Source organism: Symphodus melops (assembly GCF_947650265.1).
Source record: "Symphodus melops genome assembly, chromosome: 11".
NCBI lineage: Eukaryota > Metazoa > Chordata > Actinopteri > Labriformes > Labridae > Symphodus > Symphodus melops.
The window spans coordinates 15,417,517-15,430,497 of record NC_136701.1 but is presented as its reverse complement, the minus strand read 5'-3'; the positions used below and the strand labels follow the sequence as shown (position 1 = coordinate 15,430,497).

General features: G+C 42.2%; 2 protein-coding genes across 4 annotated transcripts in view; one reads left to right on the top strand and one right to left on the bottom strand.

The window, feature by feature from the left end:
• Positions 1-8,363, bottom strand: part of septin8a (septin 8a) — a 34,103-nt gene extending 25,740 nt beyond the window's left edge. The window contains exons 1-2 of one of the 3 annotated variants that reach the window (XM_079355998.1): positions 8,345-8,363; positions 7,774-7,890 (exon numbers count right to left, since the gene is read on the bottom strand). In XM_079355998.1, coding sequence (XP_079212124.1) covers positions 7,774-7,803 — 30 coding nt within the window. In that variant the 5' untranslated portion in view covers positions 7,804-7,890; positions 8,345-8,363. Of the gene's footprint in view, positions 1-7,773; positions 7,952-8,344 lie in introns of those variants that run through there. The other 2 variants (XM_079355997.1, XM_079355999.1) reach the window with 2 other exon arrangements.
• Positions 8,364-9,356: 993 nt separating this feature from the next.
• Positions 9,357-11,685, top strand: sowahaa (sosondowah ankyrin repeat domain family member Aa). Its single transcript, XM_079356457.1, has one exon. It carries the CDS (start codon positions 9,593-9,595, stop codon positions 10,979-10,981), a length of 1,389 nt encoding a protein of 462 aa, XP_079212583.1. The 5' UTR covers positions 9,357-9,592; the 3' UTR covers positions 10,982-11,685.
• Positions 11,686-12,981: the final 1,296 nt, after the last annotated feature.

Here is a 12,981-nt window from a genome sequence, read left to right as displayed (position 1 = left end):
TTGCAGAGACGGTCCACCACCACTGTTTAATCAATTTGCATTATTAAGGATAGAGCCTCCTCAGGCCAATATCCAAAAATACAGAAAAAAAACTGCTGTGTGCTATTTCATCTTTGAACTCCCATATCCGACGCATCTCATCTGAAGGTCTATTGGTGAGAATAGAGAGCCTGTGAAAGCCGAAGAGGAAGGGAACAGACAACACGTTTGGGATGAATGAGGCCACCCGAGCTCGTCTGGCTAACCGCTACGAAGGACTGCATATTTGAGGGCTGATGTCACAGAGCACAGGCAGCCCGCGAAAGCAGAGCAGGGCTCAGCTGTATTCTACACTGAACTCAGGCCGGCTCTGTGTGTGTGCAGCAAGAAACCTGAATGAAACACAGGGAACAAATGAGCTCTGTGTGTGTGCGTGTGTGCGTTTATGTCCGAAAAAGGTGGAGACAATACAGGAGTAATGGAATATGTACCATATCAGGTATACCAGATATCAGTGTCTATCTTGATCCGAAAAAGGTGGAGACAGGAGTAATATGACGTGTGCTGAGCTCGACGGTATTGAGCTGAAAAAATTAAATTGCAATAAACAAACATGCAGGTTAAATAGATAAAGAATCAACACAAACTGTAAAACGATGTTATAAAGTGATGTTGAAAACTGAGGAGGGGAGGGAGGTGTTTCGTTTCAGTCTCTTTTTTTTTTTTAATGTCAACATTTGCTGGTTCCAACTTCAAACATATTATTGCTTTCATAATAATTACCAAAGAAACGTTTTGGAATTGTTGTGAAGTGATTGGGAGATCTCTCTTCGAACATTTTTCACATTTCATTGAGAATAAATAAAATAACTTAAATCATTTTAACTGGACCATACTCACATATCACTCTATCAGTTTTATTCCTACATTAAAGGATACCTTTAAAAATGAAAATTTTAATCACCTAGAAACTAAAATTGTGTTTTTTTCCCCAATTATAAGTAACTTAAAAGAAAATCTTCTGCCAAATGAATGTTAGTCTCCTCTGTACTGTAGCAGCTTTATCAAGATAATGAAGAGGAAAAGGCAGTGGCCATTTCTTGGCGTAATCACATTACACTGAGAACCTGACGGACACATTAAAGCCTCCCTGTGGTATTTGCTTTGAATGAAGCTTGTGGAGATATTTGATGAGTGGAGGAGGGGAGGGGTGTGAGCTGGTATCGTAGCTCGAAGGGAAACCGCTGCAATGACTGTCTGGATTCTAGTGTTGTGTTTAAAAATGGACAAAGCAGATGAAGTGTTGCTCACCTCTGTTTGGCCAAGGAGCAATAAATAATTGGCCTGCTTGTATTTTCCCATCGACTCTTTGTGTTGCACCCAAACGTGGCAGCTTTCTTACTGCACACACTTGGTGATAAGGCGACTTGCTAGAAGGCACCTAGTCAACATCTTTTTTTTTTTTAAGTACGAGAGTGGATTTTTGTGTATGTGCGTTACAACCGCAGCTCAGGAAACTCTCTGCGCCTCGTTCATACGTTGAGCCTTCAGAGAAACAATTTAGGAGCAAGCCTGTGTCGTCCACGACGTTCTGTTTTCCCTACCTTGTAAACACGGGTTCTGTTCCCAACTCACAAAGACAACGCTGAATGAAACTCTCAGATTTGGATAGATAAAGATACTGAGTGGCGTGGCGATTCTAGGTTGACCTCCGACGCTGAAGCAGACCAAAGCTGACAAGTAGCACATCATCTTTGTGTGAGTGATGAGCCTGTGACCAAAGAGCGCACGCAGGCCTCACCAGAAGTGTCATCTTTAAAGCTCCGACACAATAGTGCTGCAGACGTGGACACAAGCTTGCCGAGCTGTGGCTTCACTAACGTGTGGTGACTGGTGACAGCGTGGTGGACTCAACACGTCTTTCAGTAAAGGTAACAAGACAACACAATATGAGCCTTACATCAGTCTGTTATTAGAAATATGTTACATTTGGAACATTATTATGAACGCGACAATGGACACGTGAAAATGCGTGTTGTGACTGGTGACAGCGTGATGGACTCATTCATTTAAATTCCCCTAAATGTTTTCATAATTGTCCCTAAAAACGTAACAAACAGGCGATATCTGGATTTTGAATAATAAAACTAAGTTATACTTGGAACACTTTGACAAACATTTATACATGGTGGTGTTCAGGGGTTTTTTAAGTCACCTTGTGCGTGTTGGTTTTCTTAGAGAAGGGAGAGAAGAGACTCAGGTTCAAATTGAACAAACCCGAAAGTTGAATGAAGCAAGGAAATACGATGCAGATACGGAGGGCGCCGTCTCAGCTGAGGGTCTAACCTCGATGACTCGCACGTCAGCTGCCAAAACCAGAGAGTAGACCCCGAATGTCAGAAGTCACAGGATTATATACAGTAGTAAAGTGCCTCCTCTAAAATGTTGGTGTGCTGTGTCAGCGGACGTTTTAGCAGAGATGGGGTGATGTTCGTGTGTTAGTCTCTGATAAAGAAAGTGTCCTTAAGGTGTTGCACCTGGAGAAGACAATAGAGAGTCTATGCTGCAAGTTTAGAGCAAAAGGAAGAGGTCCATATAAGGATATATGGAGGAGGCACATTGGCCTAACAGTACAGTAATTTGTTAAAGGGTTATATAGTGGCTGGATGTTCCGTATCAGAAATGGTCTTGACTTTATAAAAGGCAAACGATGAAGTTACGAAGAAAGAAAATGTGATACTCGGGAGATGATAGTTGACATCAAGAGATCGAAACACTTCCCTGCAACGTTTAATGACAGCGGCGTGAAAACAGCAGAGACCTAGTTAGGGACACTCGGAGGCATCCGTGTGTCCAGCCTATCCGAGCAAGGAAAAAGGAGAAGAGCAAGCAGCGTAAAGTATGGCAGGAATGACGAGCTTCTGGTTAACTGTCCCAGGGTGAGGAAACGACACGGCTCCCGGGCCAACGCATCACCATGACAACAGGAAATGGCTGCACACAGGGGCCCCCGGGTGGCTTACACTGATATGAGGCACAACACGTAGAAGCTAGTTTGTTACAGGCTAAAGTCAACTACTCCCCCCCCCCCCTCTCTTTTTATACGAAGGAGAAAATGACACGTCAAAAAGGGGGAGAGATCCATGCAAATGTAGGAACCGCAGAAATGCTGAATTGCATTTCGCAGCTTTCATTTCAGGTTGTGCTGTTGAGCTCTTTGTTTAACACAAAGCTGGATGAGACACTTACACGTCATTTTAACGCAACGTCTTTTCTACGAAGCGATGAGGAGAATAAACCTTACACTGTGCCCTTTATCACCACGAGGCTCATCTTGGTGGCTAATGTGGAGAAGCTGGACAAATCAGACGTGACACTTTCACATCACGCAGCTCCATCTAGCCTCCTCGTCTAAACTGTAGCACGAAGCAGTCTCTCTTTTTTTGGCGACAAACAAATTCTTCAGAAACGTTCAAAGTGAGTCGAGGCAGCTCACGGAGCGCAGTGGACGTCAGCCCCGATGAAGGTGAAATAAAAAGTCTGTGACCAAGATCTAAACTGACGCAAACTTCAAAATCAACATCAGTTCTAAGCTGTCAGTGAGCGGTCCTGATCTGACCTGAAATGTTCCTCTCAGACCCCCCCCCCCCCCCCCTCTCCTCCCTCCTCCTCCTGTCTGTCTTTCTCGCCTCTTATGCCTTCTGGCCTCCACCACCTGACTTGTGTTCTGACCAGAGTTTGCAGTTCATGTCTGCTTCAGCGAGCCTCCACCTGAAAGACAGCAGAGACCTGACAGAGAGTGTCTGTGTGTGTGTGTGTGTGTGTGGGGGGGGGGGGGGGGGGGGGGGGGGAATACACGGATGTAAATCCTCTGAAAAAAACTAAACACTTGAAATATTTACAGTAACTTCAGGTGCTCATTGGGTAGCACACCTTTCTGATTGTTTTTTTTTCTTTTTTTCACATTCAATGTTAAAGCTGCCAGATCGACTATGATGGGGTGTTTTATATCCCAACCTCTTCCTCACCTCAGCGAGCTTCTGACATGCATCATTTCATATTTATTAAAGAAACTTCAACAGGATGACGCTGCGTCAGGCTCCTACTGATCTGTTAATGCAGAGGAGAGAGGGGCTTCAGGAACAATGCAGAAATAACTGTTTACTTTTACTTTGTTTAGAAATGTGAACTTCATTAGGTAGTTTAAGGGTTTGGTTTATTTTTTTAACAACTACTGTTGATGATAAATCTTTAAAACGTCATGATTTGTCTTTCAAATGATTCGCCGCTTTCACTTTCAAACACTGAGCAGGAGGACGACATCACAGCGGCGGACAAATGTTCACGTTCCATTTTAAGTTTGTGTTGCCTTATCGCTCCTTTATCATCTTTGAGATAATTGTTATACAACGACTGTGAAGGCTTTCGTTATTATGTTGTAGCTTTTTGTCACAGTTTCTGGCTTTTCAAAGTAAAGCAATTTTTTCCCCCCCTTTCTGATATGCAGACAAGATTTGCCCGCTACAGACACAACGGTCAAGTTCTTTCACTTTCGCTCCTTCTTCAGTCCTCAGCTATGGTTCATATAATGGACGTGTGTCGATAGAGACGACATAGATATGAGGACTAACGTGTACCCCGTCAATAGTGACAGCAACGCAAAAAAAAAAAAGAAGAAGAAGGAAACATTTGAAACTTGTGACGTCTGATTTATGAAACAGAATGAGCTGGGGACTTAAAGACATGAGTCACTCTCTGTGTGTAGCTGCTGGAGTCTACTCGCTGCACGCAAACGTAAGGGCGACAGCGTGTCGAGATTTAGACGACTGTCTTCTCTCTCGTCTCACACTCGTACGCAAAAATGTGAAAGCTACATAACAGCTCTGCGTCGTCACTCATCTTTGGCCGGCAGGAAAGAGAGAGGAGGAAAAAAAAACAGACAGGAGAAGAGATAGGAACCATTTTACGAGGCAGATGGTACAACTCACTCATCTTTACAAAGCTTTGCTGAAACTCGCTGTTTCCTCACTATATCGCTGAATTCAGGAGGGGAAAAAAACTGTCCTGAAAGAATATTTTCTAAGACCTGTTAGTGATGTTCAGAGTCGGATTTTTCATGCTTTCAAGTTAAATAAAAAAAGCATTGTGTCTTTTCTCAGAAGAGTTTTGAATGTTACATAGATTGTTGATTTTGAAGGAAATCAAGGAGGCCAACTTGACTTAAAGGCAGGCTTGGTAATGTTCTCCAGATACACTTTATAAGATCTTTGGTTGAAATTGTCTTTTATGTCATGTGTAGCAGCTGTAAACTTGTAGAAACTTCGACCGATGTCAGCACTCAGCGCGACTTTTATGAAACCAATCGTGCCTCCCGGCCTCTCTGCTCGCTCGCTCTCTACCTCATGCATGCACAAAAATCAAAACCAACATTACTGCCTCCAAATCTTGCAGCTTCTTGCCAGCCTTCTCTGTCAAGCTGTATAAATCTCAGAACTGCGACCACAAATCGGGGCTCGGAAACAGATCTTTGAGAAATTCGGACCTATTCTAAATACGTATAGTGACTCATCATCACAGAGGCTGCAGCTCGGCTGTCATCACTCATCTACATCTACAACACTGTTACGCCTCCAGCCAGCTCCATCCTGTATTTTTATATTGATGACACATATCAGTGTGTATGCTTGACCTGCAATCTTGACCTGAGCAGCAATCTAGCCGAACAACATGGAAAAGGCAACGGCTAACTGCAGGCAGTCAGTTTACATAACCGCTGATGTAAAGTTGATTTTTTTTTTTTTTTACTTTCTGCACCAGAACAAAACTACATTTTTCTGTCCTTTGCACCAGCCATCAAAGACAAATTGACGTTGGCAACATGAATTGAAGGGCAACATGTGCATTTGTTGATGTCATCGAGTTTGCAGGTTCACGTCGAAAGTCATCCAAATGTTCTGCAGAATATTTATTAAAACCAATGAATATTCTCGACCAAAAAAAACAAAAAACAACCACAGCTGCATTTCCAGAGTGAAATGTGCCTCTTACTGTACGTCCTCATCTCATGCCTTAAAGCACTTCATGAGGCTTGTCTGATGTTATGCATTGCTTGATGCAGCCCCCAGGAGTAACATTGCTCTTTCTGGTCAGTAAGCACTGTACATGCTTAATATGTTATAGGGCATTTCATTACATAAGCATATGAATGAACAACATACTTTTTTATGTAGAACTTACACACTCTAATGCAATCAATGAGTGAATCAAAGGCAGTCGGTAAGATTGATCGCCTCATCTGGCCTACAAAGTTAACCCAAAGCAAAGCGGCATTGACTTGGTCCAATCATGCAACCCCTATCAATATGTGCAACATAATTAGCAGCGTTGCCCTTTTGCACAGACTGCCAGGCGCAGGGCGAGCGTGTCAGTTTGTTCAGTATGCTCCCACTTAGTTCCCAAAGTTAGACAGGAAGTCAGCCAGTCAGGCAACTGTGCGTCTGCTCGCTCCACCACCACCACCAGCAGCCTGTTTCACTGCAATCTCAGCATTTTTTCCACATTAATCAACGCTCCACTTCTGTACTCCAAAAGACACGTTTAAAATAATCACGACAAGGCGATAACTTCCGCAGCCTGCAGCCTCATTCAGGATGCATTCCTGATTTTTTTTTTTTAATAAATTCCCACTGAGCAGTGTTCCAACTCTTTCCCTTTTTTGGGATCCTTTCCTTTTTTCACTCCCCCATGTGTTGCTTGCACCAATAAGTGGTAGGAGTGGCCCGGAGTGTGTTCTTAATCTCTTTATCCCTGCAACTCAGCACTGCTTACTGTCCAAATTACCACCACCAGGATGTCTTCAAGCATCTGCCAAAAAAAAGTTAATCACCCCTTTTGTTAAATCCCCTCCTGCATGTGCATTCGCCTCCTCACTGCAATATTGTCTCTTTTTTCCAGTGACACATGCTTTGAATTCTTCACATATCATTGATGTTTCCCCGCTGTATTGCATCATCATACCTGACTGACAGGGCTTGTCACTATGAAAATAATGCAGGATAAAGTCCTCTCTCTCTCTCTCTCATATGGTAGTACGCCCAACCTACTGTGATGAAGTGCAATGAAAACAAGGGGGGAGCTGACACTTGACGTGTACATTTCACATCACGTGCAAACGGACAAAACTGAACCACTAAATGCATTTTGCAACCGTCAACAGGAAGCTAAAAAAAAACACGTCAACAAGACTACAATGAGCCGAGAAATTCAAACAAAACTGCAAACAATCGCGATAATAGCAGGGACATAATGTGTGTCAATGGAGCACCCAGTGACTTGCAACGACTTTGTAGTTTTTAGACATGCTAGCTAGCCTCTGTCATTTTAGTGCAGGGTTTAATTCAATACAACACGTTGATATATTGATATAAACATATTGTTTTTAGTTTTTATTACCGACACTTTAATAACGTCAAAGCAGAAATGATGCCATACGTTACACCCATATCGTCAATTTAAGAGACATTTAATGGGGGGGGGATAAGTAATGTTATAAGTGTCGACGTTAAATGTTAATCTTACCTGAAATACACCCAGTCACCATCACTGAAATCACTTCCACCATGTCGGTGTTGAACCCTCATTACAAGGCTTCAAAGCGGGGGAGGCTTAGCTTCAAACGCTAACATAAACACTTTTTTTCTCATCACAACCAAGTAGTCTCTCAGCAGCACTCAAAGGGGGTTTAGGTTCACCAATATTAAGAGGAGAGGGGGGGAGGCGTTGTGTTTTACTTACTATAATCATGTCCACGTCCGTGGCAGCCATGGTGAGGAATGTATGGAGTAGTGCTGAGCAGTGGCGAAAGGGGAGCAGCCCTCGTCTCTCTCCGTTCTGCTAAACTACTGAGCCGAGCTGACAGAGATAGGAAGAGAGGGACACAAGACGGAGGACTAGTATAACTGGGCAGGGAGGCTACTTGCTAGGCGTCAAGAGCATTCACTGAAACGTACCTTCTGATTCGCCTCGACTCGTTGTTTTTAGTCGTGTGACTTCGACAGGGTGCTTTAAAGAGCACCAAGGGACGCTTACGAGTAGTACAAATAACTCCACAAACATAGGTGTTTCATATCGGTTAAGTCGAGACTGTTGTTTTCTCACTAATTTGAAAGCATTTTATGAATATTGGGATAATTTTTATATTTCTTTAATTCGTTTCAAACATTGATGTAAGCAGTGGAAATTATAGATGTAAAACAGCCGCTTATGCGTTTCCATTTTCAGGCTGTCTAACGTTAAACGTTACAACCAGGTTAAAGTTACGTGAACTGCCTTGACGTAAGTGTTTCATCTTTGGGCGGACACTTACGTTACAATATGGCCACTTCTCAGGAACTCCGATTCAGTAGGAGGAATGTCACGCTGCACACATTGCAAGCCAGGACAAGAAAAAGATGCAACACTGGGCGACAGGAGGGGGCGAACAAGAAATATGCACTATATCATAAACACACCAAATCATCACTGCTGTGTACTCAGCTGTGTCCTGTCAGGATGAAGCATTAATATTTAAAGTAATTAATGAGGCAGAGTAATAGACTTTAAGAGAATGTAGGTCAGCGAATCAGAGCAGGGAAACTAATTGTTGTAGGCTATATTGTTGGCCTGCTGTTTGTTTTAAAACACGTGTTTATAATGGCATATCGTAGCCTTTGTATTGTACTTATGTAAACCTATTGTTATTACAGGGTGTTGCTGTTATTGAGTTCATGTAAAACAATATGGGTTGTTTAAACGTTGGTGTATTTAGGACTTCTAAAGGCCCCAATAACAACTGGACTTAGTTTTGATATGATATTGATACATTTGGGATTATCGTCCTCACAAACACTGTATATAATACTTAAAAAGAATTTTGTGACAGGGTTGTCTATTATTGTTGTATTATTATTACCATTAGGACTATGATAGGAGTAGCCATTTTAATTTTCAAGTTTCATGTTTTTTTTTCATGTAGGCTCTGTTTGTGCCAGATAAGCCCATGTGTTTCTTAGTTATAGAATTATAATTGTTGCCTATTATGCCTGTACATTTAATTTTACAATGTGCTATGTTGTAGGCTAATTAAAAACAATATAAGCCTACTTGTTATTTCGCTCTGGGTTTAGTTAGTTTACTATCCTCTATGGACTGGTATTAGAGTCAGAGTCGCTTTTTGAGGCATTTAAAATCTGTCTTTCTTGACTAGTAGGATTTCTCGAAGGCTTTGTTTTCCGAAATATATTTATAAATATATAAATAAATATATTTATAAATATATAAATATTTATACTGAGAGGGGGGGAAAAGGTAAATTCCTTGATGCATTAGGCCTATTACAGTCTTAAGTTAAAAGTCACTTTCAACTCTTTGCCTGAAGGGATAAACTTCTGCATATTTTATTCAAATGAAACCCACGTCTGCATTTTCCGGAAAGAAACACCTCCGTGCAGGGAGGGAGGGAGGGGAGCGCGGCCAGGTGAGGGTTAATGCTTTGCCTTCGCCAGGACAAAGGTGAACAGGATACAGCGGAGTAAGACGGCTCAACTCGAACAACTAAAACAACAGTTTTTATATAATGGCTTTGACGCAAGAATCCGTCCTCTCTCTGCTGATAGCGGAGGGGGGAAAGGTGAAGAAATCCGACCTGGTTGGTAAGTTCACAGATTCAGTAAACTGCGGCGATCCAGAGGAGAGAGGTCGGAACAGAGAACTTTTCAAGACTTTTGTTAACAACACCGCCTACGTGAAAGAAATCGACGGTGTCCGCTACGTTGTGGTGAAGAACATGTATCAGCATTTGCTCCGAAGAGCAGAAAAGACAGACACTAAAGAGACCCAGCTGACAGGTGAGCAGCAGCGCCCACCTGTGAAGGCTGAATGCTCGGAGGATGTAGGAGAGGAGAGATCAGCTGACCCTGAGCCAGATCAAGTGCAGGCAAGTGAAGTCGTTGAAAACACTGAAGAATGTGTGTCTCCTATACAGCTGGCACTGCAAAGGAGCAAAGTTATGGAATTTAAATTAAAAAAAGTTCTGACTTTTGAGACCCAACAGCATGACAATGTCTCAGAAAGGGGTTCAAAAAATGAGTCCACCAGCAGCATCCACAACAAACCCTACGGCCTGCCTCTGAGAGTGCCACCAAGCGCTACCCGAGTGGAGATCCGTAAACTTAAAGTGGAACCAGATGAGAGTCCTAAACCAGATTCCTTCAGGAACAAGAGACGGCCTTCAGTGGAGTCGAGCAGCAGCTACATCATTAGCTCCCCCCAGCTGAGGAGAGCCGTAAAGAGCACCAAGGCATCAGAGGAATCCAGGGTGCCCTCCATGGTTCCCCTGGAGCCTTCAGAGCATGAATGGCTGGTTAAATGTGCAGCTGGACACTGGAGCCAGGTTTACGGCCTGCTGCTCGGAGACAACCAGCTGGCTGAGAAGAGAGACTTTATGTCAGGGTTCACTGCTCTGCACTGGGCAGCCAAAAATGGGAACAGTGAAATGCTCGTGAAGATCATCGACCTGTCCAAGCGAGGAGGGGTTGACGTTGACATTAACGCAAGAGCACATGGTGGGTACACACCTTTGCACATTGCTGCCTTGCATGACCAGGAGTACATCCTTGCCATGCTGGTGGGAGAGTTTGGGGCAGATCCCAGCATCCGGGACAACTGTGGGAAGAAAGCCTATCACTATCTGCACAAAGGCATCTCCAAGACGGTAAAAGAGATGCTGGGTCAACCAAAAGAACAGGTCAAGGTTCAGGAAACGGCCCAGGTAGAGAAGGAAGAGCTGGATCTGTTACCTGATCTATCCAAGAGCTTCCATTCGATAAGCCGGCTTTTTCAGCCCCACACGACGGGCCAAAAGAAGAAGCACAAGCAGAGGCCAGCGTTCTACTCTCTGAACGATGACCCCAGAGAGGACAGCAACGGATTCAGACATAGACTGGTGTCAGATGCTTTTATGTAAACTCAGAAATATGTCCTGGTTTATTTAGCTCTGGAGTAGCTCTGCCAAGAACTGACAACATACTTAAAAAAAACAACAACAAAAAAAACTTAAAAAACAGTAGTCCTTTTATAAGTGTTATTTATTATATCTAGTTGGCAGACAACTTAGAAAAATACATTTCTTTGATATGAATTTGGCTGTTTGGTGAAGGGGATAATCAAGATTTAAATTAACAACAGAATCAGGAGAGACCTTCTGTTGCTTAAACGAGAGACAGCGACTTTGTTTGAGCACTTACTATATTTATTGTGTCAAATATGTGAAGTGTTAGAATGAAAATGCGTACAGAAATAACTCCACTGAATCTTTTGAGTTGTCCTCATTATAACTCACTGTCTGTGAACACTTGAATGCATCACCTCTTCAGTCTGAATTTTAGTCTATAGAGGCCCAGACTCAGGGAGTTAAAGAGTGATATTATAGAGGCACTCCTTCTTTTGACTTCCCTTTTTTCCCCATGTATTTACAGTTTACAGAAACAAGAATATGTCCAACACTAGCATTTCAATCCAAGGAGCACTTAAAATGTAAGATTCAATGGCATACACTGTATAAGGTTTATCATAATGTACATCAGGTATGTTGAAGAACGTCACATCATATCGTCACATCATAAATCACGCTGCTCACTTTGTCTTTTTGTGATCTTTTCACACATTAATGTCAAGATTTTAAATCTGTGCTCTCTATAAAAACATCCGTTCTCAAAAAAAAAAAAAAAATGTTGAATGAACTGAAACTTACACGAAATAAACTTACTTGTTAAGCAAAGAGGTCAAGACTCGACTTGTTTCCCTCTGAGTGATTTCACATCTGAGGAAGGGAGGCGATCATCCTCTAGACATGCCCAAACTTAAAGAAACTCTCTGCCAATACAACGAACAAAACCTTTAGATGCAACAAAATACATTTGAGAAAAGTTACCAAAAAATCAGAGAAGTGTTTTTTTTTTTTTTATCTCAGACGATGATTTAGGGGACTTGCCTCTTCATTGGTTCACTTAGTTATTTGTAAATTATTCAATGCTGTGAGGAGTTTTATGAACAGGAAACATCCCACTGAAGAAATCGTTTCAATGTCTCTGAATCACAGTACTGTAAAGTTGATAAGTGAGGTGCTTTATAAATCATTATAGTGTCTGTATGTGCCAAAATCCCCCTGAAACGTGTCTCTGATCCGCCTCCTGGCTTGTTGAGACAGCTGTGAATCAGCTGGATGAGCTGCAGATGAGGAATGTTTCCAGTCTGTCCTGCTTCATTATCCTCAACAGATGAGACTGTAAGCGATCAGAATTAAATGTCTGGTCTTAAATGTTCTGGAAATGTTAAATTGCAACCTGTTTGAGGGATAAAAAGAATCATGGGAAAGGAAGAAGAAACGGCTCCTTCTCTGACTCTTTGTCTTGTCCTCGCCACGAGCCGTCTCCCTCTGTTTATTTCATGTCTCATGATGTCACTCCCCCAGCAGCGTGCATTGTCTTTACGTCAAGACGATGTTTCATCTCAGAGCCGGAGGGATGTATTAAGCAAATGTTCCTCTCTGCTGCTGCCTCTGTGAGGAGAAAGGTCACAACAAGGTTAGGAACAAGACCCAGAGTGGTGGAAGAAGTCAAATCCTTCAGATAAAAGAAGCAGCAGTAGCATAATGTCGAAAAAGGCTAGGAAAGAAAGACGTTTGTGGAAAAGGAATTATGAAAGTATAATTTTTTTTATATATATTTTGGCTAAGGATGCTTGTTTTACATATACTATTTCTGTGGAGAGAGAGAGATTGACTTAGGAGTAAAATATCTTCTCTAATGTAGTGGAGTTGTATGTATGAAAAATAATGAAAAAACTAATTAAATGACATGCTATAGACTTTCAGTTCTAGCAGTCGCAATGAAGGTAAACCAAACATTAATTTATCCATGAAAGTATTCATCATCCAGTGTCTTGGATTTGTTTGATCTTTTTTTT

Coding starts and splice junctions, on each gene's coding strand:
- sowahaa (XM_079356457.1), top strand. CDS start 9,593: ATGGCTTTGACGCAAGAATCCGTCCTCTCTCTGCTGATAGCGGAGGGG.